The sequence below is a fragment of the Anarhichas minor genome, unplaced genomic scaffold (assembly GCF_050575085.1).
Source record: "Anarhichas minor isolate MPS153535 unplaced genomic scaffold, ASM5057508v1 ptg000012l, whole genome shotgun sequence".
Taxonomy (NCBI): Eukaryota; Metazoa; Chordata; class Actinopteri; order Perciformes; family Anarhichadidae; genus Anarhichas; species Anarhichas minor.
The window spans coordinates 5,461,035-5,487,344 of record NW_027466458.1 but is presented as its reverse complement, the minus strand read 5'-3'; the positions used below and the strand labels follow the sequence as shown (position 1 = coordinate 5,487,344).

Here is a 26,310-nt window from a genome sequence, read left to right as displayed (position 1 = left end):
ACAAATACTTTTAGCATTCCGTCTTCTCTTCTGAAATGATGATTTGGCTACATTGTATTTACTAATAAAAACATATATATCAGCTCTATTTGTGTATGAAATAGAATACTAAACTGTGTAATCGTAATGTCACATTGACACGTGAATGTGCCTGTTTACTTGTTTTGTTTTATTCTGTAGAGATAGAACAGAAAGCGTTTTACATGACGGGCACAAGGACCACGCGGACTCCTCAGACAGAGGGGGGCCGGGCTCTCGTTCTCCCATGCGCCACCATCTACTGACATTGGCCACTGCTCCACATTAAACACCCCGCATTCAGAAAAGGAAAAGAGGAACCATCTGACAAGAGCAGCATCCACTGGTAGCTGCCTCACTGTCTAACGCGCTCAGCACGCCGCCAGCTCCGAAGCCACACAAACTGAACAGGGTGGGGAAAAAATGGCCCAAAGTGAGATGCAAAGAGGAAGTTTGAAGAGTGAGGAGTTCTTCTTTGATTCCGAGGCGTCTCTCTTGGACCAGCAAGATTTCGACATGTCTAGTTGCCCTTTCAATGACGTCTTCAACTCCAAAGACTCCCACATGGAGCAGATCAACACTTTTCTGAAAAACGTACAAGTTTTGCTGGAAGCTGCTCGGTTTCTCGAGAGCGCCGAGAGGAAGGACGGAAGTGAGTTTTTATGTGCTGCGTTTGATCCTTGTCGTTTGCCTCTGAATTGCAGGAAAACAAGACTTCATTGTCAATAGTCTCAGACAACAAAGGGCTGAGTTCATTCAACTAAGCACCACTGCCTGCTGTAAGCACAGCCTGCACCAGACTAATATGACTGAGGCATCAATATATCAATTATAGAGTATAATAGGCTCTATGCTTTCACTGGTATCCGACTATTTGTGTCTGCATTACCTGCATGATGAGTGCTGTGCATCGCTTTGCGCCTGCACAGCACTCATCCCAAGAATCTGTAATATTTTTCACAACAGCATTGATAAAGTTACATGACATTATGATGGGGGTGTGTGGGTGTGCATGTTGGCAACCACTCCGATATGATAAATCTGACCACATTGCAGCGCTCTCCAACTCAGTTTAGGATGATGTCATTGTGCCCCCGCAGACTCGATCGAAAAAAAACATGTAACTTTATAGATATAACGCAAATGAAACAACTGAACGGTGAATCGGACATATGTAAAACATGCAAACGTATCGCCTGACTGTTTAATTTTCTTTATTTTTTATATAACTTATAAACCCTTCATATAGGGTTAATTGCAAGTGGCCTATCACATTGCAAATACATCATGGCCCACGTATCCTTTAATGGCAGCTCATTTGTAACAAATGCAATATTAAAAACGACTTTTTAAAAATGAATTATTAATGATGTCCTAGTTTCCTTTTAACAAGTCATGATTCAAAGACAGTGGAAAATAAGCTGTTTTTCCATCGCTTTGCGTTCAGGGCTGCTGTGCAGAAATGCTGAGCATATGGGCTCGTGTGCATCGCAAAAGACCTTTGAGTAATATAACCTATTATAATGTTACGTGGCGATTTTTGCAGCAGCAGATCGCAGCAGCTCAGCTCTTCTCTCGATTGTTTGCTTCCTGCTATTTGTGGGCGTGTCCCACTGGTTTCCACATGGCGCAAAGCTGCTCTGCGGTTGGTCAAGTGCGAGCTCAACCCTCAACGCCTGTCAAAGCCATCCGCCAATCAGACGCCCGCTCGGTAGCGACGTCATGTGTTGCTGGGCCTGGCTTCGGCGGGCAAGTACACCCCTATGGTCGTGGTGGATCATGGGAGTTGTAGGGCTTTTTTTTTTTTTTGCAGCGAGGGGAATGGAAAGAGCGAATATGAGAGGAAAGAATGGCACAAAATTTGTATTTTTATTTAGTCAGTAACACATCAAACAACCACCTCAATCGATCTATTAATGACTGTCGGCCTAGATTAGTAAAATAACATTTTTTTAAATTTTGCCAAATTTTGATATCCTACCTATTTCAGGCCTGCGATCAAGAATAATGGTGCATATTTGATCATAATTGAATTATAATTTATTTCATCATTATTTTTCTTAATTGCCACAGCAGCAATAACCTCGAATAAACCTTGCAGGAATAATAATCACATTAACTTAAAAAAAAAGAAATAATAATAATATATATATATATATATATATATATATATATATATATATATATATATATATATATATATATATATATATATGTTGACCTGTGCCACAGACGTATTTAATCAATAAACTGACATCCTAAAAGGTAAATCATTAAATAATTACGGACGATGTCACTTGATAAATCGCAGTAACCGCGTGCTAAAAATGATGTATATTGGGCATGTTTGACAGTATTTTATAAACGCACCGAAAGACTCCGTTTCCCCGAATGCACCGCGAGAGACCGGCCTCTCCGCCAGGTCCCCGCCTCTCAGCTGTGCAGCTAGGTAAACAAACAGGAGAGGAGAGGAAACGAGCAGCAGCAGTCACTTTGCTGCTCTGGGCTCCCTCAGGGGAATTTTATATTGTTTATATCCGTTTTTGTAAACATTTAATATCGTGTTTCCTCGTAACTTTTAATACTTTGATACACTGATTTTGACCTTTTCTTATAACGAAACCTGGCAAGGATTGGCTGTAGCTTGCCAGCTTGGAAACACTGGATTTCTCCCCCCCCCCTCTTCTTTCGACAAAGGCTGCAGATGAGCCAGCGAAGACACTGAGCAAAATAATATTTTTATTTTTTAAGTATCACGCAGTGCAGTAATAACCGATGCACCCTCTTTCCTGTTATTAAAAAAAACGACCTGTCGTTGCCGCTTTCTGTGAAGCTAACGTTAACCTGAAGAGAGCCTAGCTAACGTCAACGACAGCCTCACGAGAGAATGACGGCTGTTCAGCTCATAAATGTCCAAAGGTTATTGGAAGCTGCGGAATATATAGAAAGGAAAGAAAGAGGTAATTACATTTTACACCAAAATAGGAAGTGTCAGCAAAATTCCCTCACAAACGCACTCGGAACTATCTTACATGAATGTTCACGTCGAGCTGAAGGATTGCTGGATATGGTCGAGAGAAAAAAGTGCCCAAACTAGCTTAACTGTTAACCACACATTTTCTTTCGACAGAGTGTGAACACGGATATGCTTCGACGTTTCCATCAAGTCCGAACACAAACTACCAGAGGCAAAGAAAATTCCGAAATAAGAAGTTTAGCAGTAACCACAATAGGTAAGACACGTCTCTCTCTCTTCCATCCCTGGTACATTGTGGGCACTGTTGACGACGCATTTCCTTGCTTTTACTGATGATCGGTGTTCGGAATTCAAGCTGTCTTTTACGTGAGCTGTACTGGGAGGTGGGGCAGCCAGCATGTGGTTTGGTAAAAGCAACGTTTTGGTAAACAAGCGAGCTGGCACCACAGGGGGGGGGGGACACAGTTGCTGGCAGCTTTTTCACGGTCCAGAAAAAAAAACACTCTTTAGTTAAAAAAAGAATATATATATATAACAAAAAAAGTTTGCATGGATGTTTGTCCAACTAGAGACGTGTTTAGGACATAGGTGCACTGCACATATGGCCGTGCACACCGCTGTCTGCTGGCTTGGGGGAGGGGGCAGCACCGAGGGCTCTGCTAGCTTTTCATCAGCTGATTGTCAAACGGACTGCAGTGGCTGAGGTTAGGGACCGCGGTGAAAGAGACGGTTTTTTTTAAAGCGAAGAAAAGTCATCTATAACGCTGTGCATTCCTCTCACCCCTCGGTCGAATTAGCCCACAGGCCTTTGCTTTATTTTAAATTGAGTAATTATTTCAGTTTTCGGTGGACGTCACGCTCATTCTCTCCTGTGTCAAATGTATTCTACACTGTGGGAGAGAGGGATAGCTTTGCCTTTTGCCCCTAAATGGGAAAAACTGCTATTTATGGCCGGTGTTGTTTGCAGCTTTCCAATGGTGAATATGTGGAGTCTTTACCAGGATTAATGCTGTTCGAGGGTAATCAGTAATTTGTTGTTACACTTGTTTTATATAATTTAAAGAAAAGCACGTTTGAGCCTCTTGTTGTATGCATCATCAAGCATGCACCACATCAAGCTGTTGATGTGTGTGTGTGCTCTGGAGCTTATGGTTTATTCTATTGTGCAGCTGGATGTAATACTGTCTGATAATCGCATCATCAGCTGCTTGAGCCCTTGTCAAGCACAATACTCTCACTGATGAAAGCAACTCGCCTTTAATAAGAATCTCCAAAGTTAAGACTCATTGTGTGTGTTTTTCTTTCTTGGTGCTAGGCTGCTTACATTAATCTGTCCATTGACAGTCGTGCATCAAACGCAGGCCCCACTCTCTCCCTCTCTCTCTGAGCCTTTTAATATTAATGTAAGAGCGGGACACAAACAGGAAGTGCGCATTACTCATCACGACCGCAGAACGCTGCCCTACTAGTTCTGCATGGCAACAGTCGTGATCAGATATAGGTCTGAGGCTGTTGTCATAAAGCCCCCAAAGAGTTGCTCCAAATAGGGAAATTCTTCATGAGTACACAGAATAATAGCGTTTTGAAACGATATCATCTTCAATGTACAAGGAAAACCGCTGACACCGAAGTGCTTTTCTGCCACAACTGAAGCGTCTTGGCCTCTCAGGTGAACAACTCTTTAGGAGGACGAGGACGGGTGCACTCATAGAAAGAAGTTGGCACAGTTATACATATGAGACTGTGCAGGAATGATGTTTGATCTTGCTCTCCACAGAGACGCGTTCACATCTCACTCGGTGAGATGACACCATTTAGCATTTCGCACCATTTCTCCGCATCGTGTTGTGATGCCGTTTATTTCATTCCCCACTGGATTTGCACGCCTCGCAAACCAACAAAACAGCATTATTTGTTCATCACCACTGCTGCACGGTCACCGACGGGGGCACATGTCCGCGTCTTTAGCAGCCTGTATTTACCCAACGCTCATATTCATGGCTTCCAGACATAGAACGAGGAGAAATCGTGATAATTAGTTGACGTTGTGAATCATTTCCCCCCACCTCGCAATGTCCTAATACAATGTCCACAGAAGCCAAAGAGAAATCAGCTACAACTGAAATCTACATCATAGAGTACCTGCACCTCAGTCATATAGATGCTGCTGTTCGGTACTGGCCTGCTCCAGCCATGCAGCAGCTATACCTTCTCAGTAGCGTGTTGAGGCTTAAAGCGATGGGCTTATCTGACTCTGTCCTCGCTTGCCTACCGTTTATAGCAGGGTTGCTTTATCTCATTGACCCACTCTGTGTATGTGTGTGCATATACATGCACACACATACACAGTGTTCTGCAGTTGTGTTTGTGTGTGGCCTTGAGCCAGTTTATAATCTCTATCACATTGTTGTGGAGCTCGAGACACAGAGATATCTGATTCAGGCGACAGGGAAAAGTGGTTTGTGATGATAAAAGCCAATGGGAAAGCAAGCTGACTTAGATGGATCTCTCTGAATGAGAGGCCATACTAAGGTGTGTGTGTGTGTGTGTGTGTGTGTGTGTGTGTGTGTGTGTGTGTGTGTGTGTGTGTGTGTGTGTGTGTGTGTGTGTGTGTGTGTGTGTGTGTGTGTGTGTGTGTGTGTGTGTGTGTGTGTGTGTGTGTGTGTGTGTGTGTGTGTGTGTGTGTGTGTGTGCGTGCGTGCGTCTCGCTTTCCTCTAAGAGCGGGGACATGTTTTATTTTTTTTTACTGACTGAACCACAGCCATGCACTGGTCCCTCCGTCTTATCCCTCTCTACCTCCTTCCTCCCCCATTCTTATCCCCCCTCCCCCCCTCCCATATTTCCTGCTTTCGTGTTAAGAAGGCGGCAGTTTTTTGGCAGCTCAGTATTAAAAGAAAAAGTACGACGACAGAGGAAAGCATATTGCAGGATTGATAACCCACAATACAGAGAGTGCTGTGTACATGACTCAGGAGAGGTTGAGTCCACATCACCACCCCCCCCCCCCCCACCCCCCCGAACTGGAGTGCAGTTTGTGTGGATGGGAACTTGGCCATTTAAGCATCAGGAGGAGGGCTCGTCTCCCTTCAGTATGTTGCCCCACAAAGAGACTCTTAGGAACCAGCTGATTCACTTTACATTATTAACAGAGCTCTGAACCCTGACTGCTGCTGTGCACGTGAGTGTGTGCACGCTCACACTTGCCCGGCAGCACACACACACACACACACACACAGAGTTGTGCTGTGCATTATTGAGGAAGAGGCTGTATGGAGCCACAGTGAATGCCTGGCTGTCACGTTGACGTTTCTTGGTGTACAGGCTCCAGTGCCCTGGGCCTCCAGTTTGGTCTCGTTTGGGATTAATTAATGAATCCATAATTCAAATTCGACAAGGCGCCTATCTCGGCCTCCTGCTTGTCTAGCTCATACAGTTATTATCTTTATGCTCTGACTTACTTCCTCAATCGGAGTGAGTGCATTGCTTGTTCAGGAGGAACAGATACTGTGGGACTTTGCTTGTTCAGCGTGCAAAACTATGCATTTGCTTAACGTCTGTTTTCTGTCTTTGCAGGTCCACACACAATGAGCTGGAGAAGAATAGGTGAGTTGGCACGACATTTTCCAAAACATTTAACCTTTTAAATCACGGCCTGCAGGCACATGCACACCCTGCACTGACATGTAAACAAGTCCATCACGTCCTGCTTTCGTTTTTTGCTCTTCCTCTTCAACAGCTCCTCAGAGCTTAAAGTAAAGGGTCACCCAGTAGCGTTAAGTTAAAGATGTTCCCTCCTCCGCGTTTCCTCCTTTTGCTCGCACACACACACACACACACACACACACCTTTTTGAATTTATGCAACAGTGCGGTTGCCGGGCTAAGGGTGTCGAGTTACAGTGGGCAGGCAAGGGTGCATGCAGGCGGACCTGGAGCTTAAGTCAAAAGTTCAGTGCTTGTTTTGATGCAAAGATGTTCTTTTCATTCGTGTTTGGAGGTGGCAACAATGTCAGCCTTATGCCCGAACAAAATGTCCTTTCAGCGGCTTTGCGTGATCATGATTCCACCCTGAGATATATCTCTGCATCCATGATAGTGATCTACACTGGAAGAGATGTGTGGTGTTCAGGGAGACCGTGGCTCGTCATGGTTTACCACAACATCTTCTGAGGGCGCAGGCGCTGGTCTCTTCGAAAGCCCTTATCAGATTGAGTTCGCCACCCACACAGGGTGCTTGCTGTTGTTTATGCCCGGTGACTTTGCAGGCTTCAAGAGTCAAGTCGTTATGGGTTTTCTTTCGACACCATAAATAAGAGCGGCTAGACTTGCTAGGACTGATGGTGAATGGAGAAAAGAGGCTCGCCTTCCATTGCATTATCTGTGAGGGCGTGCGTACAATGAAGGGATGTGGGAGGCTGGACCCATTCAGCGTAATTACATATCACCTCGTCCCTGTTTTTCTCACCATTCTCCCTGGCAGCCTTTTTCTAAAAAGCATGGGAACATTGGAAAGAGAGGCCAGTGAGTCCAGTGAATTAAATATAGACAAGAGTTGATGTGTCATCTTGGTGCTCATACACGATGCCACTCGGGGCCAGCCGGTCGGCCGACTGGCCTCGGCAGATTGCAGCACCCTTGTGGTTTTTGCATTTCCCTTGTATTCCACCCACACAAAATACATTTAAAAAAAAAAAAAAAGAAAGAAAGGGTGCCGGCTCAAATGTTGCTTCCTGCAAACACAGTGTGAAGGCTGTTTTCGTCAATCGGCCAGGCGCTTCGTAGTACGGCCTGTTCCCATGGCCATTTATGGGCTTTAGTCATCTCTGCCAATCGGAGCACACTAAAGCCTGTAGATGGCAGGACAGAAGGGATCACTGCTGGCTTTGTTCGGCACTGAATTATGGGTACTGCAGAGTTATGAACCGTTAGATGGATAACTTAATGAAGTAAAAATTAAACTGTGCTTGTAAAATGTGATATTACCCACTCACTTATGCGTTTGACTGCATGCGTTGAGAGAGAGAGAGAGAGAGAGAGAGAGAGAGAGAGAGAGAGAGAGAGAGAGAGAGAGAGAGAGAGAGAGAGAGAGAGAGAGAGAGAGAGAGAGAGAGAGAGAGAGAGAGAGAGAGAGAGAGAGAGAGAGGCCGTAAAATCCAGATACTAGCACCCTGCTTTATTTCCCCCCCCCTCGTCTCCAGTGTGGTGGTGTTGCTTAGTAGTTGAACAGTACAAGATTAATTCGAATTTCCATTAGCAAAGAAAGAGAATTGAAATTGTAATCCATCTTTTTAGAAGCACACTTAAAGTCAGAATCGTTTATAATTTCCCCCCCCCCCCCCCTTCCCTTTTTTTTGCCAGCAGTTAATCCAATTCACTTTTAAACACATGCCTCAATGTAAGCTCTATGTATCAGGCATAGTTGTTCACCCAAGTGTGTCAGGCTTATACCATGATTCTACAACAGCAGCAGCAGCTTTCATTCCATCTCAGCAGACGTCCCGGGTCCTGTAAATTGGAGGCAGCTCCTTTATGGTCCAGCCTGTCTGGGGCCTTATTTTTCCAACACTTATCAACCTTGTGTATCTGCCGCCAGCCAGACGATATGCCTTGCATGGCTACCACAGGCCCCGATAGCCTCTGTGACGAGTAGAGTCGTCGGGACAGCGGAGACCAAAGGATGCGAATAAAAGGGGCCGAAAGAGTGTGGGGGGGGGGGGGAACCAACATTCCAGATGCTCACACTGTGCGGCGGGACCAGATAACATGGTGGCTCTGCGGCTTTGATCATGTACCTCACTAACAGCCCTATTGCACTTCCTCATGTCACTACTAAATAACGCTGCATCAGCTTATATCTGTCCGTGCATTGCAGTTCCAGCCCTTTGATCTCACAGCCTTTCCGCCTATTAGTATTTTCTTTTAAACATGTTGATAACTAATTCCCCAGCTCAGGTTAGTTGTTGGCTGATCCTTGTTTTACAGTGAAATACTATATTCCAGGGTTCCAGGGTTCGGTCTATTATCATTCAACCAGTTGCTTTCTCTTCCCTTTTTCAGATGATGAGTCTGTTCATGGATAATAATCAATACAGCCGGCTTTTACTTGCTACAATAAATCCTGTCGCTTATCATTTACCCTCCTCCTCCTCCACAGCGACCCATTTCGTTTTAATATTGTTTATTATCAAGGCCAGGCTTATAATAAACCCCTCAAATTATGTTTCCCCGGTGCCCAGGCAGTGGAAGCAATATTAGCTTTTCCGCTGGATTTTTATTTTTTTTTTTACGAGGGGAGTTAGGCAAACAGTGTGGGTTAAACACTTATCAGTGTGTGCCTGTGGAATATTAAAAAGAGTCGGTCTTGCCCATTAGAGCCGGGAGGCAGACCGGTTGTCCTTGGGTGGCATGTAAGGAGCATCCATGAGGTCTGCTCTCTCGGGATTTGTTTTGGCTCAGTGGTATGTGAAATGGCAAATGAAGATAATTACGCCTCTTTTACGATTTTGTATTGGTGCGGGTGACCTCGACTGTCAGTGTTTTCATCTTCTGCGTGTGTGTGAGAGATAGGCTTCTTCCTTTGGCTGCAAAGCAGACCAGATTGTCGGGATATATGGTCAGATTTAAGAGCTTGCTCCTCTTATTTAGCTTTAAAATATCCTTGAATCTTACTGTTACAACCACAGGCCTTTTAGTAACATGCACTCCAGGCAGTAACACTCACCACTGAATATCAATGAATAGGTGTCACATTTTCAAATGGTACATAACTCTGTTGGGATTGAAGCACCTTCATGTATTTATTTTTATAACCAGTGGGCTATAAACTCAGCGCAGTTGTTCCAGCCTTGAGGTTGGATGAGCAGTCAAACATGAATAAGCCCGGGCTACATTTTCTCTGGCTGTGCTGATGCTCCATGAAGAAAGCCAAACTGCTTCAGCAGTCTTTCTGTTGTCTGCCCAGTGAGTGCATCCTATTCTCAGGCTCCGCTGCGGGGCCTAACACTGGGACCATTTGTCCCGACCAACGTGACGACTTGTGAGCTTTTCTTGGCTCCGAAAAGCAGCTTAAGGGACTTGATCTTTGGTCTGGTGAGCCCAGCTAGAGCACGCACACGTGCAGGGGAACACACACCCCCACCCCTTCCTCTTGCAGGCCACCCGGTGCTAGTCCTTAAGAGTCTAGCTTTAGCTTTGCCTTAGCGAACGATGGTGTCAGGGGACCAGGAAGTAATTGACAGGCTGATGGGATGAGCGGAGGGATGGGTCAAAACACACCTGGCTAAGGGGAAGCCTTGAACAGCACGCAAGCCTGATCCGCACTGTGTCAGTGTGAGCATTCCCCAACTGGTAATTAACACCGTGGTGACTCATCACCACATGCAGTCAGATGGCGACAGGTTGTGGCTACAAGTCTGCCTCCTCTATAACCAGTGTGGCAGGTGACCAGCTTTAACGATGAGATCATATCGTGTTTTAAAACTTGCGATTGGGGGAAACTACCTCGTTCAAACTGTGTACTTTGCACACCAGTAAAAGCACCTATACTCCCTTTCAGCCCGAGACGAGATACTTGCGTTTTCACTTGTGCCGTGTGTGGGCGTGTAGCTCTGAGTTGAGCTCGAGGAGGAGTGCATTAGCCTGCATTGATTCGCCTCTCTGTCGCACGCACCTGCTTGGGGTTGCCAGGTTTCTGACAGTAGAGAGTTTTACAGGATTGGCACCCTCAGTCACTTACCTTTTTTTTTTTTTAAAGAGAGGCACTTGCCTTTAGCATCAATAAACTGACCAGAGTGACACAGCGCTGCTAAAAGATGGCAGAAAGTAAGAATGAGCTGACTGTTTTCAGTGTTAGCAGTTCATATGAGCTATATATGTAGCCGCTTCATGCAGAGAACACGTCATGGTAAAGACAACAATACATATTATATGGAATATTATATATGCATAATATATGGAATAACATCTGTTTAATCTAATATTATCTCCAATCAACTAATATATATATTTTTGAGAAGTGCTGAGTGATCTCTACAACGCTGCGGACCCCAACATTTCCAGTGGCTTGCTGTCAGACGGTACCAGACAGTGTGAAGTTAGAGGTCGCCATTGTTCTGCCTCACATCCTCAGAAGCCGTCCCCACACAGATGTTCTGTAGACAGGTGTGAAGAAGGCCCCCTCGCAGGGGGATTGGATAGTCGCCACTTGAAGGCTCCCCCAGCACTCCATTCTTGCCTCGTTTGTCTGACCCTTGACTCGTGTCATCTTGGAGCCTTCTTGTTGTGCCCTCATCCTGATAAAGTGCATCTGCATAGCACTCTGTGGAAGGACGGTGTAACCGAACGGAACAAGGCCGGGAAGGGCACGCGGGCTTTGTCAGCAGGCTTAAACCCGGTGCTTGTTTTTATGTCTGAACGACTGAAGTGGGAACATTGTCAGTGATTTGTTTTGTGGTCGTTCAAAATGAATCAACTTCCGAGTGGGGACTGTTTGTCCGGGCTGTACTTCAATCCTCTGCAAAGTGTTCAGTTCCTCCCACATAGTGTGCCGTTCAACCTGTTCCATTATTGTGCAGGGCTTGTTGATAAGCCCACTTTGGGCCAAATGGATGAGTCTGCGGTCACATGTTGTTCCTGAAAAAAAAAAAGTGCTCCTGTTTTTCCTTCCCCCTCCCCGGAGGGACTTGTCACGTTAGCAGCCGAGCTAACTTAATCTGTACCTTGAGGCGAGAGAGAGAGAGAGAGAGAGAGAGAGACACACAGAGATAGAAAGGGGGGGGGGGATAGGATGCTCGATAAAGACACAAGACAGACTAAATTAAGCTAAATCTGACTATGGCTTCTATTTTTAGCCGTACAGCTGGGGAAACGCGGGGAAACACCACTGCCTTCTGACCAATCACAGAGGTTGGCGTCTCACCAATGACAGCTGTGAGACGAAGCAGCAGCGAGACGAGTCTCCGCCCCTCACTCTCGTAGCAGCTACCATGCATGCTCTCTCGTCGTCAGTGCGTGCACTAAATGTCATTATTTATCCGACCCCAGCGGAGCGCCCTCTGTTCCAACTCGGTTAAGTGACTTAGCAAGATAAGTTAGTGAGTTTCACCGAAGTGAGTGTGTGCCACATGAATATCTGTGCGTTAAACGTTGATTTAGAATATTTGGATGGCCCTCCGTTGCAGGTATTAAAACACATCCACAGCTGGATGTGGTCTGACAGGGCAACCCCCCCCCCCCAAACACCACCCAGTCCCCTCCCTGCCCCAGGAGCCAACATCTGGCTGGATCCCCGTGGCTTTACGCCAGGCCCGTTTTAGGAGCCAGGCCATATTGAAGTTTTAATCCAAAGCCTCTGCCCTAACCCCTCAAGTCCCACCGGGCTAAAGGGCAGAGCGAGGGGACGCGGGTGGGTCAGTGCGGGTTTTGAGGAAGCAAGCAGTTATTAAGAGTCCAGTCACATGATCTGCAAGCGCGTGTGCTTTTTAAAGGGCATTGGGGAATTCACCAAAGACGCGTGTGTATTGATTCAATTGGTCGTTTGTTGTACAGTGCACCTAAAGGCACGGCCCCCGTCCTCTCGTCCTCCTCTCGTCCCCCCCTCTATGGCCGTCTCTTTCGTTAACTCCATCCCTTCTGTCTCCAGCCTTCTTTCTTTTCTTTCTCTCTCTCTCTTCCAACCTTTGTCAGTGGAGCAGATTAAAAGGCAGTGTGCACGTGTGAACTAATCCGTGCGTTGGTGATGAGCTTCGGCCCCCGTTACGTTCCGCACGGCACGTAACAGCCCCGCTGCACAGCGAGCCCACCCCCGCTCCCTCCCTACCCCAATGAACTCTGCACGTGTGTACGTGTTTGTGCACGTGTTTGTCTGTGGCCGCTGCTAGAAGGGGGAAAACTCTTCTTTCATCCCTTTCTTCTCAAGCTCAACCGTCTTTTTGCTTCGTCTCTGTCCCCTCTAGTCCTCCTCTCTTTATCCCAGTCCGTCCACCGTCCCTCCACTGCACTTTGGCTATGCATGGCGGATGCTGTCCGTGTGTGCATCGGCGGGGTTTAGCGTGACGACAAGCATCGGTCTGCCGAGTAAGCAACCGCGTTTCGCTTTATTTACCGCTCGTGGCCTCGCGATTGGTTGAGCGGGGGCGGGGTGGGTTCACGCGAGTCCAAATTGATTTTTGCCCTTACATTTGCATTTTATTGCCCCCGGTTTCCAGTGTAGTTTCAACCCCGAATCCATATGCGTTTTTACAGCGAGCTTTACTGCCAATCGGAAGGATTCTCTCTCTCTCTCTCTCTCTCTCCTCCACACATGCTGAATCTCTTTTTTCGGGGGGGATTGAGGTCACAACTGTCTGAATGCTCCCAAATATCAAAGTCCATTTCCCCACCCACCCACATGCAGCAATGCATTTTCACACCCTCTGCATTTCCTTCCCTGCCGTCGAAGCAGAATATGGGTCATCCTCCAGCATAGTTCCCATGGAGTCCCAAGACTTGTTAATTGTTTTAGTTCCTCAGATGAAGAAAAAGCAGTTGCTGTGTGTGTGTGGGAGAGGGATGAGCATTCCCCTCATTCCTCAGCCCTGTTTGTCAAACTTAACAAATGGCTGTCAGTTTGGACAGTCTAGGAAAACCCCTCAGTGGATGATTGAACCGCTACGACTTGGGCTGCAAGGAAGGCGACACCCGAGGGAGAGCATCTTTCATTTTTTCTGAGGAGCATCCGGAAGAGTTGAGCTGCTGGTGTTAAAAGCATCTGATCAAGTTTCTATCAAGGGACGCAGAAAAGTTCTGTGTTCTTGTGTCTGGCCCCTTTCGTGTTCACTGTCCGGTGAAAGATGAAAGAAGTGGAACTTTTCTGACGCTTGTAGTTGAAGTAGCCTCACAAGCGCTTACATGCTGCCACCGCCAAAACGTAGAACAAACTATTACTGGTTCAGTTCACTCAGTCAGAGCTCTGAAGCTTTCAGGGTTAGGGGTGACATTTCCACTGATGTCCTCCATGCATGAAATATACACACTCCTGGTAAAGCATGCGTGTCTGTCATGTGTTTTGTAGTCGTTCATCTTCAAATTTGAGTCAGAACTTGAGAGGAGCGAGTGGATTTTAGCCGCTTGCCGTCGGTAAAGCCGGTGGAAGTCGGGACAGACTGGCTGTGGTTTGTGCCCGTGGCTAGTTTCTGGGCAGATTACACAGACAGAACGCTCCCCTTCCTCCCCCACTCTGTATCTCACCCTCTCTGTCTCGCTCCGACTCTCCGCATCTATCCCATCTGTCCGTGTTTCATAAAGGAGATGAGGGATGCATCGGTCTGTCAAAAAAAAAAAAAAAAAGAGAGAGAGAGAGCCCGCAGTTGCTGTAGGGCAAAGATTGTGTGTGCATGTGGAAACTCCACGGACTAACTGGCACATCAGCAGTGGACGAAATCCAACTTTCGCCGCACCAGCTCAGATGTAGCTTTTCGTATTTGCCTATCTTTGCCTCGGTAACAAGGACGCCATTTAATATCGTAAAGGTTAGTCTTAAGATCTTGTGCCGTTCATGGGCTAGCGCTGGAACCATCTGTCGATTCATAAATCATCAAAAAAAGTTTTCAACATGAAGGGAAACCCACAGAATAATGATTTCACCATCCCAATCCAGAGCCATTCAACATAAAAGATAGTCTTCATGTGCGTTTGCCATTTCCTGAACATGCCATTTATAGCTGAGATAATAAGGCCGGTAGCTGGCAGAAGCACATGCGGCAGGCGCCAGTTTATTCAACCAGGCTGTTGGCTCTTTGATGACTGTTCCGGCAGTCGACCTGGTGAGTGGTAGTTTCCTCTATTAAAAGAGAAAAAAAAACCTATTCAGTCAGGTGCCACTGTCTGTACTGGGTAAACATGTGACCCTGGCTGCAACCTGTCACGTGAGAGAGGCACACACACACACACACACACACACACACACACACACACACACACACACACAATGAAAGAGAGACATAGAACGACATAGGAGGCATAAAAACCAGAGAATCCTAGAAGAGGCATCTTTAGCAGAGGGAAAAAAACACACAACCCTGCCCTTTGTGTTAACTCAGCGATCCAGTAAACAAAGGTGGTGAGCAAACACAGAGAACTGTTGTGTTTCTTGTAGTTGGGTGTGTGTGCTCTGCGTTGCATTATAGGCGCTCATGTGTATGGGCTACAGGGCCGAGGGCACGGGTTGTTAATCCACGTTTCAGGTTTTGTCCTCCTGATCAAATAATTGCTCTCAATTTCACTATGAATTAAGCCAAACGCAGGTATTCTTCATGTCATTGCATTCCACTGCAGGGAAAACAAAATGGAAAACGGTCCAGGTGTTGATGCCAAATGTGCTATATCATGGGGAACATGTGTATGGGTCTACCATGTGTGTTGAGCCCCCGCTCCCCTCCATGTATACTGTATGTCAGCATCTGCAGGGTGCGGATGGCTGGGCCACATGTTCACATGTTGTTTCACTACACATGATCCGGGAGAGGGAGCCTTAACATGCGATCCGCCTCGGCAACCTGGTCCGCACCAATTCGAAGCCACCCGGGCTTCATCTCACGCTGGCTATTTTTAACCATGTGATAATGGATTTGGGATGTTTTGGAAAATACCGCTCAAAGCGTAGGAGGAAAACACATCTGTGCACACATTTTCTGTTTTGATTTAATTGCCCTCCGCCACACAGTGAGATCATTTGCCGTTGATTCGATGTAGTGCTCGGTTGGACATGGCTTAGTCTACTTTTAAATGAGGCTTTGCATTACAAAATACTGTTAATCACTCTGATGATCTTTGATGTCGCTGTGAATCATGATTCGCGGCTGCTTGAAATGAGCCTCGACACTTGACAAGGAGGAAAAGTAGAACTCCCTTTCAAAGTCAAGTTTTACATTTCTTTCCTCTCTAAGAGGGTGTAATAATGTCTTGATTTCCTTTTGCATGTCAATTTAGGAGATTTACCGCTGAGACGGTCATTGGTGATGTGTAATTAGTGTAATAACTGGGCGAAGGGTCAAATATCCTCCCCCTCTGCTCGTATAGAAGTAGGTCGAATCGCGCGTGTGTGCGTGTGTTTTAAATGGGTTTGAGAGAGTGTAGGATTTGCCAAAGAGACGTGTATTGACTGGTATCTGGGCTGGAAATCTAACTCTCTCCTTTTAAAAGCACATCCAGTAATTATGTCAGACATCTTGGATGGCCTGAGAAGTTAACCATTATTTATGTATTCACAAGTTTGGAATCTAGGGCAGCCATATTTTCTCGCTTGCGCTTCGACTAACGGCGTTGGTTCCAGAGGACATCGAATGGAAAAAGAAGCAGAGACTCTGGTTGCATTGTCGGTGCTGCTTTCAGCTGCTGTTGCTTCCTGAAAATAAGAAGAAAAAAATACAATTCTGTCCGTGCCACTCTTCAGGCCCAGGTGTTTCTTTTCATTTCCATTTATTTTAATCACACACAAAGAACACTCGCATGAATATGCATTTCCTATTGTTTCCCCCCGCTCGGCCCCTCTCAATACTCACTGCCCTCAGGAAACGCCAGGCATCACATTTGCACACATTTAATCAAGTGAGGCTTTGACTTTGTGTTCGTAAAATATAACACGGAGCGTAATTGTCTGGATCGCTCCCTAGTTGTCCGCACAGCCAACGAGCAATGTAATTAAAGTAGCAGGATGCTCCTGAGCAAGTAAAACGATGTCTCAAGTAATTAAGTCTAAAGTTTTACCTTTTAAATAACACGGCTGTTAAACAAAGAGAACATTTAGATGACGTGTGCCGTATGAAAAGGGAAGACACTGGAAGATTAGATGCTGTTGGCATCAGAACTAACTTCGGGACTAAACGGTCTTTGAGGCCGATAAACACATATTTAGCAAATGGCAAACAAATGGACTGAAACCGTGCGGCTTGGTTTGAGAGATAAGTTTGCACGTTTCCGTTGAGTTTTTCATACTCTCCACAAGACTGAGAATGTGCTGAAAAGCCTTCTGTCTCTGAACTGTTCACTCTGCTCTCACGCTCCTCTCTTGCATCATCCCTCCGAAGAGTCACTGGAACATTTTCTGCACCACGCTGCGCCGATTGCATCTCGTCATCTTGACGGAATTACGGCTTGTCGCTGCCATTACACGTGTTTCACGTCACGCTGACAAAAATCGAAAGGGCTATTTGTCTGACGCTGGTTTTTGATTACAGAGATATAGGATATCAGAATGTGTGTGTGTGTGTGTGTACGTGTACACAGAGTTGTGTGTGTGCCCTTCAGTGCCCATCCAAAGGCACATGCACTCTGTGTATTTGTGTGCGATATGATTCAAGGACGAGGGAGGTTGAGTGCAGCGCTGTTGTCCGTTGCACTGACGGGAGATGTGCATATGATGTGCGTGGGTTCTGTAAGAGCTGTGGCGGGCAGCTCTCCCATACATACCAACAGGGAGGGCTTCAAACTGCTCCTTTTTAAAGAGGCCTCTGCTTCTGAAACGGCTACAGGGAGACGAAAAAGCCGTACAGAAATGACGACATATTTGCCGATAATATAACTGTTCCTCAGCGTTACTTATGAGGCAGTGCTCTGCGTTTGATTTCGACTGAATTGAAGCGAGGGGAAGAAGGCTGGATTTGCGAGAAAAGAGCAGGTGAGATTCACGGGGAGGAGGGAGGAGGGTGGACGAGGAGGAAAGGTGTGGTGCAGTGACCCGGAGCCGGCTGGCTGCTCGCTCACATGTCAAAGCCAAAAAGGCAGAGCTGCCTGCCTGCGTACCCATCTGGGGCCCACACACAGGAAGACACGGACACACACACACACACACACACACACTCGCACTTAAGCATGAAAGAAACACACATACGCACATCAGTAGGAGTGGAAGCACCCCATTGTCTCAGGAGGAAAGGGAAGGCCGGCTGTGTCTGCGGTGAGCCTGCAGGTGGTGCCTCTAGCATTTTGCATACTTTAATTCTGATGGGTGTGTCTATTGAAATAAATTGACTAAATCTTTGTTTTACAAGTGAAAACGAAAAACTCTTGTTACACAGCTGCACACATTTGCGTTTCCAGGTAGCTCTGGTGAACTCGTGGGAGATCAGCAGCGGTTTCAGACGTGCTTTCCTTTTGAATAGCCAGTTACATTATCAGGCGATCTGTATTGAAACTATAGTCCACCGAAGCTCACTGCCTCCTCTCCCAGAGGGAGAGCGTGGGCTTTCAAAAGCGGCCGTTTGCTGCTGAGGTATATCCTCAAGGCAGCGGGGGGAAAAAACAACCGAGGAAACATGCTATTATATCCGCTTGCAATCCCAGGAATCTCCCACAGCTGAATACCAGGAAAAAAAAAAGAAGCCAGGCTTTTCTGCCCATGTTGTCTTGTTGTCAGCGAGGGATTTGATGTCCCTGCTGTGCGTGACAGTTTGGAGCACAGGTCCCGGTAGCAACTGGCCACGTGTGATGTAATCCGCCACAGATGAAGAGCTCTCCATTCAGGCGGCCCTACAGCTCGCTGTGCCATTCACTCGACACTGGGAATACAAAGGGCCTTCGCCACTAACAGTCTGCATTAGGGCAAGTTTAATATGCGCTCTGTTGACATACTCCTTTGTCACTTTGTTGATCTTTCCACCCGGCCGGTTGTAGGGTTCCTGTCATTCATTGCGATTTTGGCAACCCTTCGTCAGCTTTATCGGCTGAGGACATGAAGTTATGAGGCTGCACAGCTGATCCACTTGCTGTTTATGTAACTGGCACCGGTCTTCCCTAAGCCCGGGGGCTCGTTGCGGTGTTACTTGGCTCCAGGAGGAGGCAGAGGCACGCAGGTATTAATGGTCACAAGCCGTCACTCATATCGTAAGCCGCGAGTGGCTTAAGCTCTTTGGGCTGTGGGTCCGCACGATAAACGAGCCTTTTAAAAGGGATTGGGAACCTGTCTTGGGGGCGTCGACGGTAGCTAGTAGCTTGTGACCTTTAACCCTTTACTGAGACAGTTAGAGATAGTGCTGGTGGCGCAGATAAACCAGTCTCAGCCATTATCTTTGGTAGCCTGTGTAGTTGCTCTGAGGACATAATGTTGTTGTTGTTGTTGTTTTTTTACCAGAATTTGTTCAGAAATACTTGTAAATGCTTTTACCAATTACCAGGCAGCCTAATGTGTAGTACTCCCTCTCTCTCCTCTCTCACAGTCACACGCTGTTCCTCCGTCACCACCTTTGTTTTTCCTTCTTGTTTTCCTGGCGCTTCTTGTAGTTATCAGAGTTGCTCCACAGCAGAGCACATCGTGCACCCAGAGATTAGGACAAAATGTCACGTCGACGTCTCTCCCGTCTGTCTACCAGTGAGAGGCGCGGGGAGGGTCGTTTGAGGGCAGCATGTGTTTGCTGTAAGAGGAGATCACACCGTGCAGAAAGTAGCTGAACTTTCAAGAAGGTGCCGGCGTGGCAGACTCCTCCTCCTCCTCCTCCTCATCATCATGCGGGTGGGGAAAGGGTGTTGATATTTTCGACACTGACTCGGCACAAAGTGGCGATTCAGCAGCTCCTCACACCGCACTCTCTAATAGAGCGCTGGGAACCGTAATGGGGAGTTTTTGGGCTAGATATGTGGTGTCTGCGGTCAGTGTACCCCCCCTGCTTCCTCCGTACATCCATCCTGTCAGTTTGGGTCAGGGAGAGGGGAGGAGTGGTAAGTAGGGGTTATCTGAGGTGAGATGTTTTAATCTCGATGGGAGTGGAGGAGGAGATGGTGGCCTCCTCCGGTCTGGCGTCTGTTAGCACGGCGCCTGTAGACATACACGTCCGTACAAGACCAGTATGTCCTCCTGCTCTGCTCTGCCCTGGCAGCCTTCGTTCTTTATCAGACCACCCCCCCCCCCCCCCCATGTGTGGAAACATTTTTGGATTTGTGACTAAGGCAAAAAAAGTAAGAACGAACAGTATGTCCTTACAGTGTCCACACGCATGAGTGGTACGCTCGTTTAAGGAGTTAAAAATACCGGTATGTTCATGAGCAAAGTGTGCGTTTGTTCTTGCACGTAACGTGAAATTACATTCGTGTCAGCTCTTCGACTACAGCTGCACAATATATCATTTATTGGCCCATCAGCAATGCGGAAACGTTCCCCCGTACATGGCCTACTTAAGTTGTAAATGGTTCTAACAGCAAGCGGGGCAAATTGCAGGCGGACTGCCTCGTTTTTCGATGATCAAGTAATCATCATCACTACCGTGGTGAACAAAATGGTCACAATCGGGATCGCTGAGGCAGATATTCTGCCATGTTGTCCTCTCCCTGTACCGTCTCCTAGACATCTCCCGGGTGGAGCTGCGTGTAGAATAAGAGTAGATGGTGATTAATCACCAGCTTGTGTGTGTGTGTGTGTGTGTGTGTGTGTGTGTGTGTGTGTGTGTGTGTGTGTGTGTGTGTGTGTGTGTGTGTGTTCGTATGAGACAAACACAGATAAAGAGCAAAGGTGGACTCTGCTCTCTCCCGTGAACAGAACTGATTACACAGACAGATGACCTGAGCCGGACCCATCATCATTACAAACCTCCCCGTGTGTGTTCTGTGACTTTAACGCTACCAACTGAATCGGGGGGGGAACTCCTCTTTCACTACCCAGACACTTGTCTTGTTCATGTTGTTTAAGCACACGCTCACGCAAACTCTACCGGTGTAAAGGTTGCTCTCCTCTCGTGTTCTTATCACCGCCGTCCATGCATAGCTGAACCTCTCCTTCACACACACACACACACACACAGGCAGATATACTCCCCCAGTGTTAAAGCCGTAGAGCATAGCAGAGAGCATGTCTAGCCCGGCGTAATCAGTGCAGTGAATTCCTGCTCTGGTCCCCTGGGCTTGTCTCCTTCGCCCCCCCCCCACTGACTCTTAATGTCTCTCCACTTTTCCCCTTCTGGCTAGCTAAAAGGGCAGCCCCCTGCTAATGGAGCGCTGATTGTGTTATAACCACAATTATCACCCTTTACCTCTCAACTCGGGAGCCATTAGCAGGATAGATAGTACCTGTAGTCTGCAGTCACGGACTAAGGGACTGTCAGGATGATGGAGCGTAGAAGCCGAGCGGGGTCCAGGAAATGCCATTACACCTTTCCCTCCCACACACACACACACACACACACACACACACACACACACACACACACACTCTCAGCTAAAACTTGTTTGTAATGTAGACGAGAAGGGTAACTAAAGCTGGGCGCAAGAAATACCAGCAGAGGATAATGTATATCGTCTCGAGGCTTACACGAGACGTGAATCATAGCAACCTGCAGTGTGTGTGTCAACTATAAGCTGGAGATTTACAAAACATGAGCCGGGTCTGCAGCCGGTGGATTGTCACAAAGTAAGAATACAATGTGTCTTAATGAGTCTGCATCCCAGGATGACAGAATGCTGCTTGTATTTAGGTGCTAAAGTGCAGATCTTTAAAAAGGGAAACATCCACCCTCAGATACCTTAAGGGCTTTAAACAGTGTTTAGGGTGAACTGTCCCTTTAAGAACCTCCTGACCTCTGATTTGTTACAATTCCTCGGTGCTATTGTAGCAAGACATTTGACTGCCAGCATGCCCGACATTTCTCTTCCTCCTGTCCAGGCCTAAGCCCCCCCCCTTCCGTACGTCGTCATGGGTCTAATCATTCCGTTTCTCTCTTTCCCGCGCAGACGAGCTCACCTGCGGCTGTGTCTGGAGAGGTTGAAGGCCCTCATACCCCTGGGACCCGACTGCAACCGGCACACCACCCTGGGCCTGCTCAACAAAGCCAAATCGCACATAAAGGTAAAGGAGCTGAAGACTCATGAATATAACAGGCTGAGGAACATCTTTTTCCCCAGAGCGGTTTCCTCCATCACCGTTGATACAAATGCTCTAACATGCGCCACCATCAATACAAAAATGAATCCCTAATTCGACGACCTACCGCTGCAGCCAGCGTTCATCGACGAGCTGTTGTGTAATAGATTACAATACAAACATCCAATGAGGGGAAGAACTAGAGCACATCCATGAACAATTCCACCCAAATGTTTTGACAACAACACGCCGTTGATGTGTGAATATCCTACATTTCCCTCGGCATCAAAAATTGTCTTATGCAAACAAACCTCCAGTGGAAGTGTGACCTGTATTCAGCTGGTCGCTGCCCGAGCATGTAACGCGCTACGACGTCCTGCTTCACGCTTTCCCATCCACTTAAACAGCAGGCATGAGACGGAGCATTCTGCACGGGAAACGCCTGCCGTGGTGTGCGTTCATGTAACGGAGAGGGGAGGCATAAAGCCGGGTATTGTTGTTGTGAGCCCCCCCTCCCCCCCTCTCACTACTGCCGTCACCACTGAGCACTTCTGCTGCTGTCAGCTTGAGTCTCTCCATCTCTTCTTTTGACGGGCCTATTGTTTCGGTGAGTCGCCGGGACTCTCGCTGGTCACGGTCGGGCGAGCGGTGACGTAAGGCTACAAGGTTAGAAGCCCGACGCGCGGTACCGTATCCGTCCCTGCCGAGGCCCTCGCTCGCATCGCAAGGCGTACGCAAGAGGCGCCGCGGTGTAAACGAGGCAGGTGAGGGGAAATCATTTAGGGGTGCCGGAGCTGGCAGGAGGAAAGACCAAGGGAACCAAATGGTTCAGTGGCTGAATTCTACAACAGACGCCGTTTGTTTATTTTCGTGCCGCCTTTGTATTCTGACAGCCTTTTGATATGAAAGGGATTTCCTTAGAGACAGACAACATCTATCTCTCATAGTTGTTCTTCCAGCTTTCCTTCTCTCACTCCGATCAACTCTGTATTCCTCCACCGTCTTGCTCTCTCACTCAATCTGCACCCACCTACTTTTTCTTGTGTTCTCGCCTTTTTGTTTATCCGGCTATCCCCTCCTCTTGCACACTTAATCTGTACGTTCTCGACTCACCCAGGTGGTTTCATATAGTTCGCCATTTTTTTTTGTCTTTCTCCTGACTAGAAACTTGAAGAGGCGGACAGGAAGAGCCAGTACCAGCTGGAGTCTCTGGAGCGGGAGCAGAGGCACCTCCACCGCCAGCTGGAGCTGCTGAGGGGAGGCAGCGGTGCTGCAGCCCAGAGCAGCCCCGGGGAGGGAGAGAGGATACGCATGGACAGCGTGGGCTCCACCCTCTGCTCCGACCGCTCTGACTCGGACCAAGGTGAGTTGGGCCGCAGTCTCTACAACTGGTTTTTAATTTAGCCATCAAAGTTGGTTTCGGTCTCTTCGTGGGATTTGTTGTCTCTTAACGAGATTATAGAACATCAACCGCATTATCCTGGCAGTCATGTATTTCCCCACTAACGAGTTCTTCTCTCTCTCTCTCTCTCTCTTTGTTCTCCTCTCCGTCCTCGGCTGCAGAGGAGATCGAGGTGGACGTGGAAAGCACGGAGTTCTCCCATGGAGAGCTGGACAGTGTGAGCACAGCCAGCACCAGCGACCTGGACGACCACAGCAGCCTGCAGAGCATGGGCAGCGACGAGGGCTACTCCTCCTGCAGTGTCAAACTTGCCTTCTCCTCCTAAAGCCCCCTCTACCACTACCACCACGCACCTCCTCCACCTCCTCCCTGCCAAACCTCGCCGCCCTCCCATCCGTTCGTCCATCCAGCCAATGCCTACGTACACACACACACACCCGGTCACCTCTGACGATAACAGCCACGCCCCTGCTCCTGAGCAGCGCCCCCTCCTCCTCCTCCAGCTCCTAGCCTTTAGTTCCCCTCCTCTCCTCCTGCTCTGCTGAACCCACTGATGGAGGAGCTCCACTGAGAGCTTTTGCTCACTTCTGAACGTTGAGCCTCCCCCGACCAACACCGACAGCAGGGACCCAAACAAACACCGTGACGGGAAACTGCCAATTGATTTTAATCTTCTTTTAAAAGGGAGATCAGAGACTTGGTTGACATGAAAAAGAAAAAAAATACACATCTTGATTTTAAAACCCACGCAATTGAAATTAATAGTTTTATTTATTTTATTTCCTCAAACTGTCGTATGTCTGACATTTTTGTGAACACACGCGACCCCTGATTTGATCCAAGATGCACTTAAATTCATATGATATTGAAATAATTCTTTCTGTTCGGTTCTCTCTCCTGTGGTGTGTGTGTGTGTGTGTGTGTGAGGAGCTCGTCCTGTGTAAACCTTTTTAACTCTCTGGTGTTGGGTCTGGATAAACAGGAGCACATCTAATCTGGACTATAATCAACACTGTGGGTGAACTTTGCTACATCAACACAGCTGACATCCCTCGAGCCCCGAGTTTAAACCTCGTCTTATTGTTTTTTCATTACCTCTGCTTCGACAACGCAGAAGCACTCATAATGGTGCTATTGTGGAACCGACCCGACGGGGAGGCCGATCAGATCCACCGCCACGAAGCTTTTAAAGCCAAACACCGAGCATGGAGGACAACAACCTGAGAAAACGGAGGGAAAAAAACAAACAACAACATTCCTGTCGAATGTGGGTACTCAGTGCATTTTCAAAGAGTAGAAATTGTAACTTGTGTGTTTTTGTTTTGGTTTCCCTCCCCTCGACAAGCAGCTAAGCTATCCTGCACTTGCCTACTTTAGAGCTGTCCGTAGAAACGGCACAAAAACAACAGCGACAATGGAAAAAGTCCAAACAACAACAAACTTTGGAATAGATGTCCATCCTCTTTCCAGCAGTAACAAGCAATAACTCTTCAAGTCCTTTTTGTCTCGTCAGTTTGAACACCCCCCCCCCCCCCCCCCCCCCCCCCCCTTTTTTTTTTTTCTTCTTCTCTTCTCCCCTGAAAGACTGTGACCGTCCAAAAAGATCATTTCTTTTTTTGTTTGTTTTGTACATACAAATAGCTAAATGAATTAAACCTTTAAAAAGGATTTTTGTTTTTAAATGAGTTCATGGATGGAACTATTGCCGCTGTTGCTGTTTGACCTGTGTTTATTATGCATTTTAAATTCCAATGTTGGAAAGATTTTATCCTCTCCAGAGTGGCGGTGGATGGGGAATAGACACTAGTAGTTTGTTCAGTTTGCAGGTGGACACTTTTACAAGTTGCTCATCCTGTTGCTGCCCTGAGAAGGAAAAGTTACTCTATGAAGTGATTTAAAAAAAAAAAAAAACATAGACAGAGCAACTTCCCATCCATGACTTCTGATGGAGAACGCTGAGTTTGTGTGGCACTCTTTTTTTATTTATTTGACTTTTTTTTCCTCTCTTGTTTATAATATTCATAAACTGGGAGGGGGGGGGGGGGGGGGGGGGGGGCTGTGTATGGCATTCCACTGGTGGTGAGGTGATCTGTGGAGGAACGTGTGGGGAGAAGAAAACGGGTTGTATGATGTCAATGTTCCACCACACCATCCCAACTCCACTGGCATTAAGAATTGCACTTCAGCCACAGTTCTCTGTATTTTACTTTATTTTATTCTCTCTCATGGATCTCACATGAATCTTTTTGTCTGTGAAAGAAAACAAAAAAAAATACAACGCCTCCCTTTTAAATATTTATTTCTCGATCCCTCAAAGGAGCAACGGGGGGAAAAGAAGTTAACTTATTTTGTTTCTGTCTTATTTTACTCCTCTTTCTGATGCTTGTATATTCCTCATTCCTTCTTTTAAAAATTGTATATTTGATGGCTTTTTTGTCAATTGTTTTTGGGTGGGGAGGGTGGGAGGGGATAAGAAATGTAGCCATTTTGTTTTCCTGATGTTTTATTCGATGGACACTTGAAATGTAATTGGCCCCTAAAGCTGCTCCTAGTGCTGAGCCTCGCCTGTTTAGAGTCGCCCCGACAACACGCTATGCCTGTTACCGTAAACGCTGACCGAAAACAACCGGATAGACAGAATGGCTTCCGTACGACGCGAGGCGAAACATTCGCCATCTTGTTTTGTATGTTAGCCAGGTCTGTACTTGAAAGGGGGGGGTCATCTCTGCACAAGACTCATCGATAGCCGAAGACTTTACCGGCAACTATTGAGCCGGCTACTACACGACAACAGGGGTCTAAAACTCCACTTTCCTCTATCAGGAGGATTGAAGTCTCTATTAGACTTGTGTTTCACTTGACAAAATGTGTCTTACATTTACAATTCAATGCCTCCGACTGAGCATTTAAAGAAATATTAAACGGAACAAGAACAAATCCTTTGGTTCCTCTAAAGGACGTCAATAAGGTGTAGAGTTTGACATGTGAGCTCTTTGCGGAGCTCTGTTGAGGTTGTTGGACTTGGCACTGAATCAGAAAGTATCCGCTTCTGGTGCTTGATTATATGACAAAAAAATGAAAAAAATGCCAAAA

The 26,310-nt window shown here is 47.0% G+C and overlaps 1 protein-coding gene across 2 annotated transcripts; it reads left to right on the top strand.

The window, feature by feature from the left end:
* Positions 1-307: 307 nt before the first annotated feature.
* mxi1 (max interactor 1, dimerization protein) lies at positions 308-24,738 on the top strand. 2 transcript variants are annotated; one of them, XM_076090390.1, is made up of 6 exons: positions 308-670; positions 3,149-3,251; positions 6,570-6,599; positions 21,686-21,800; positions 22,980-23,178; positions 23,379-24,738. In XM_076090390.1, the coding sequence occupies exons 1-6, from the start codon at positions 442-444 to the stop codon at positions 23,540-23,542; spliced, it is 840 nt and encodes a 279-aa protein (XP_075946505.1). In that variant the 5' UTR covers positions 308-441; the 3' UTR covers positions 23,543-24,738. The 2 variants fall into 2 exon arrangements, with proteins under 2 accessions (XP_075946505.1, XP_075946507.1); XM_076090392.1 differs by lacking the exon at positions 308-670 and adding an exon at positions 2,467-2,978.
* The last annotated feature ends 1,572 nt before the right edge of the window (positions 24,739-26,310 follow it).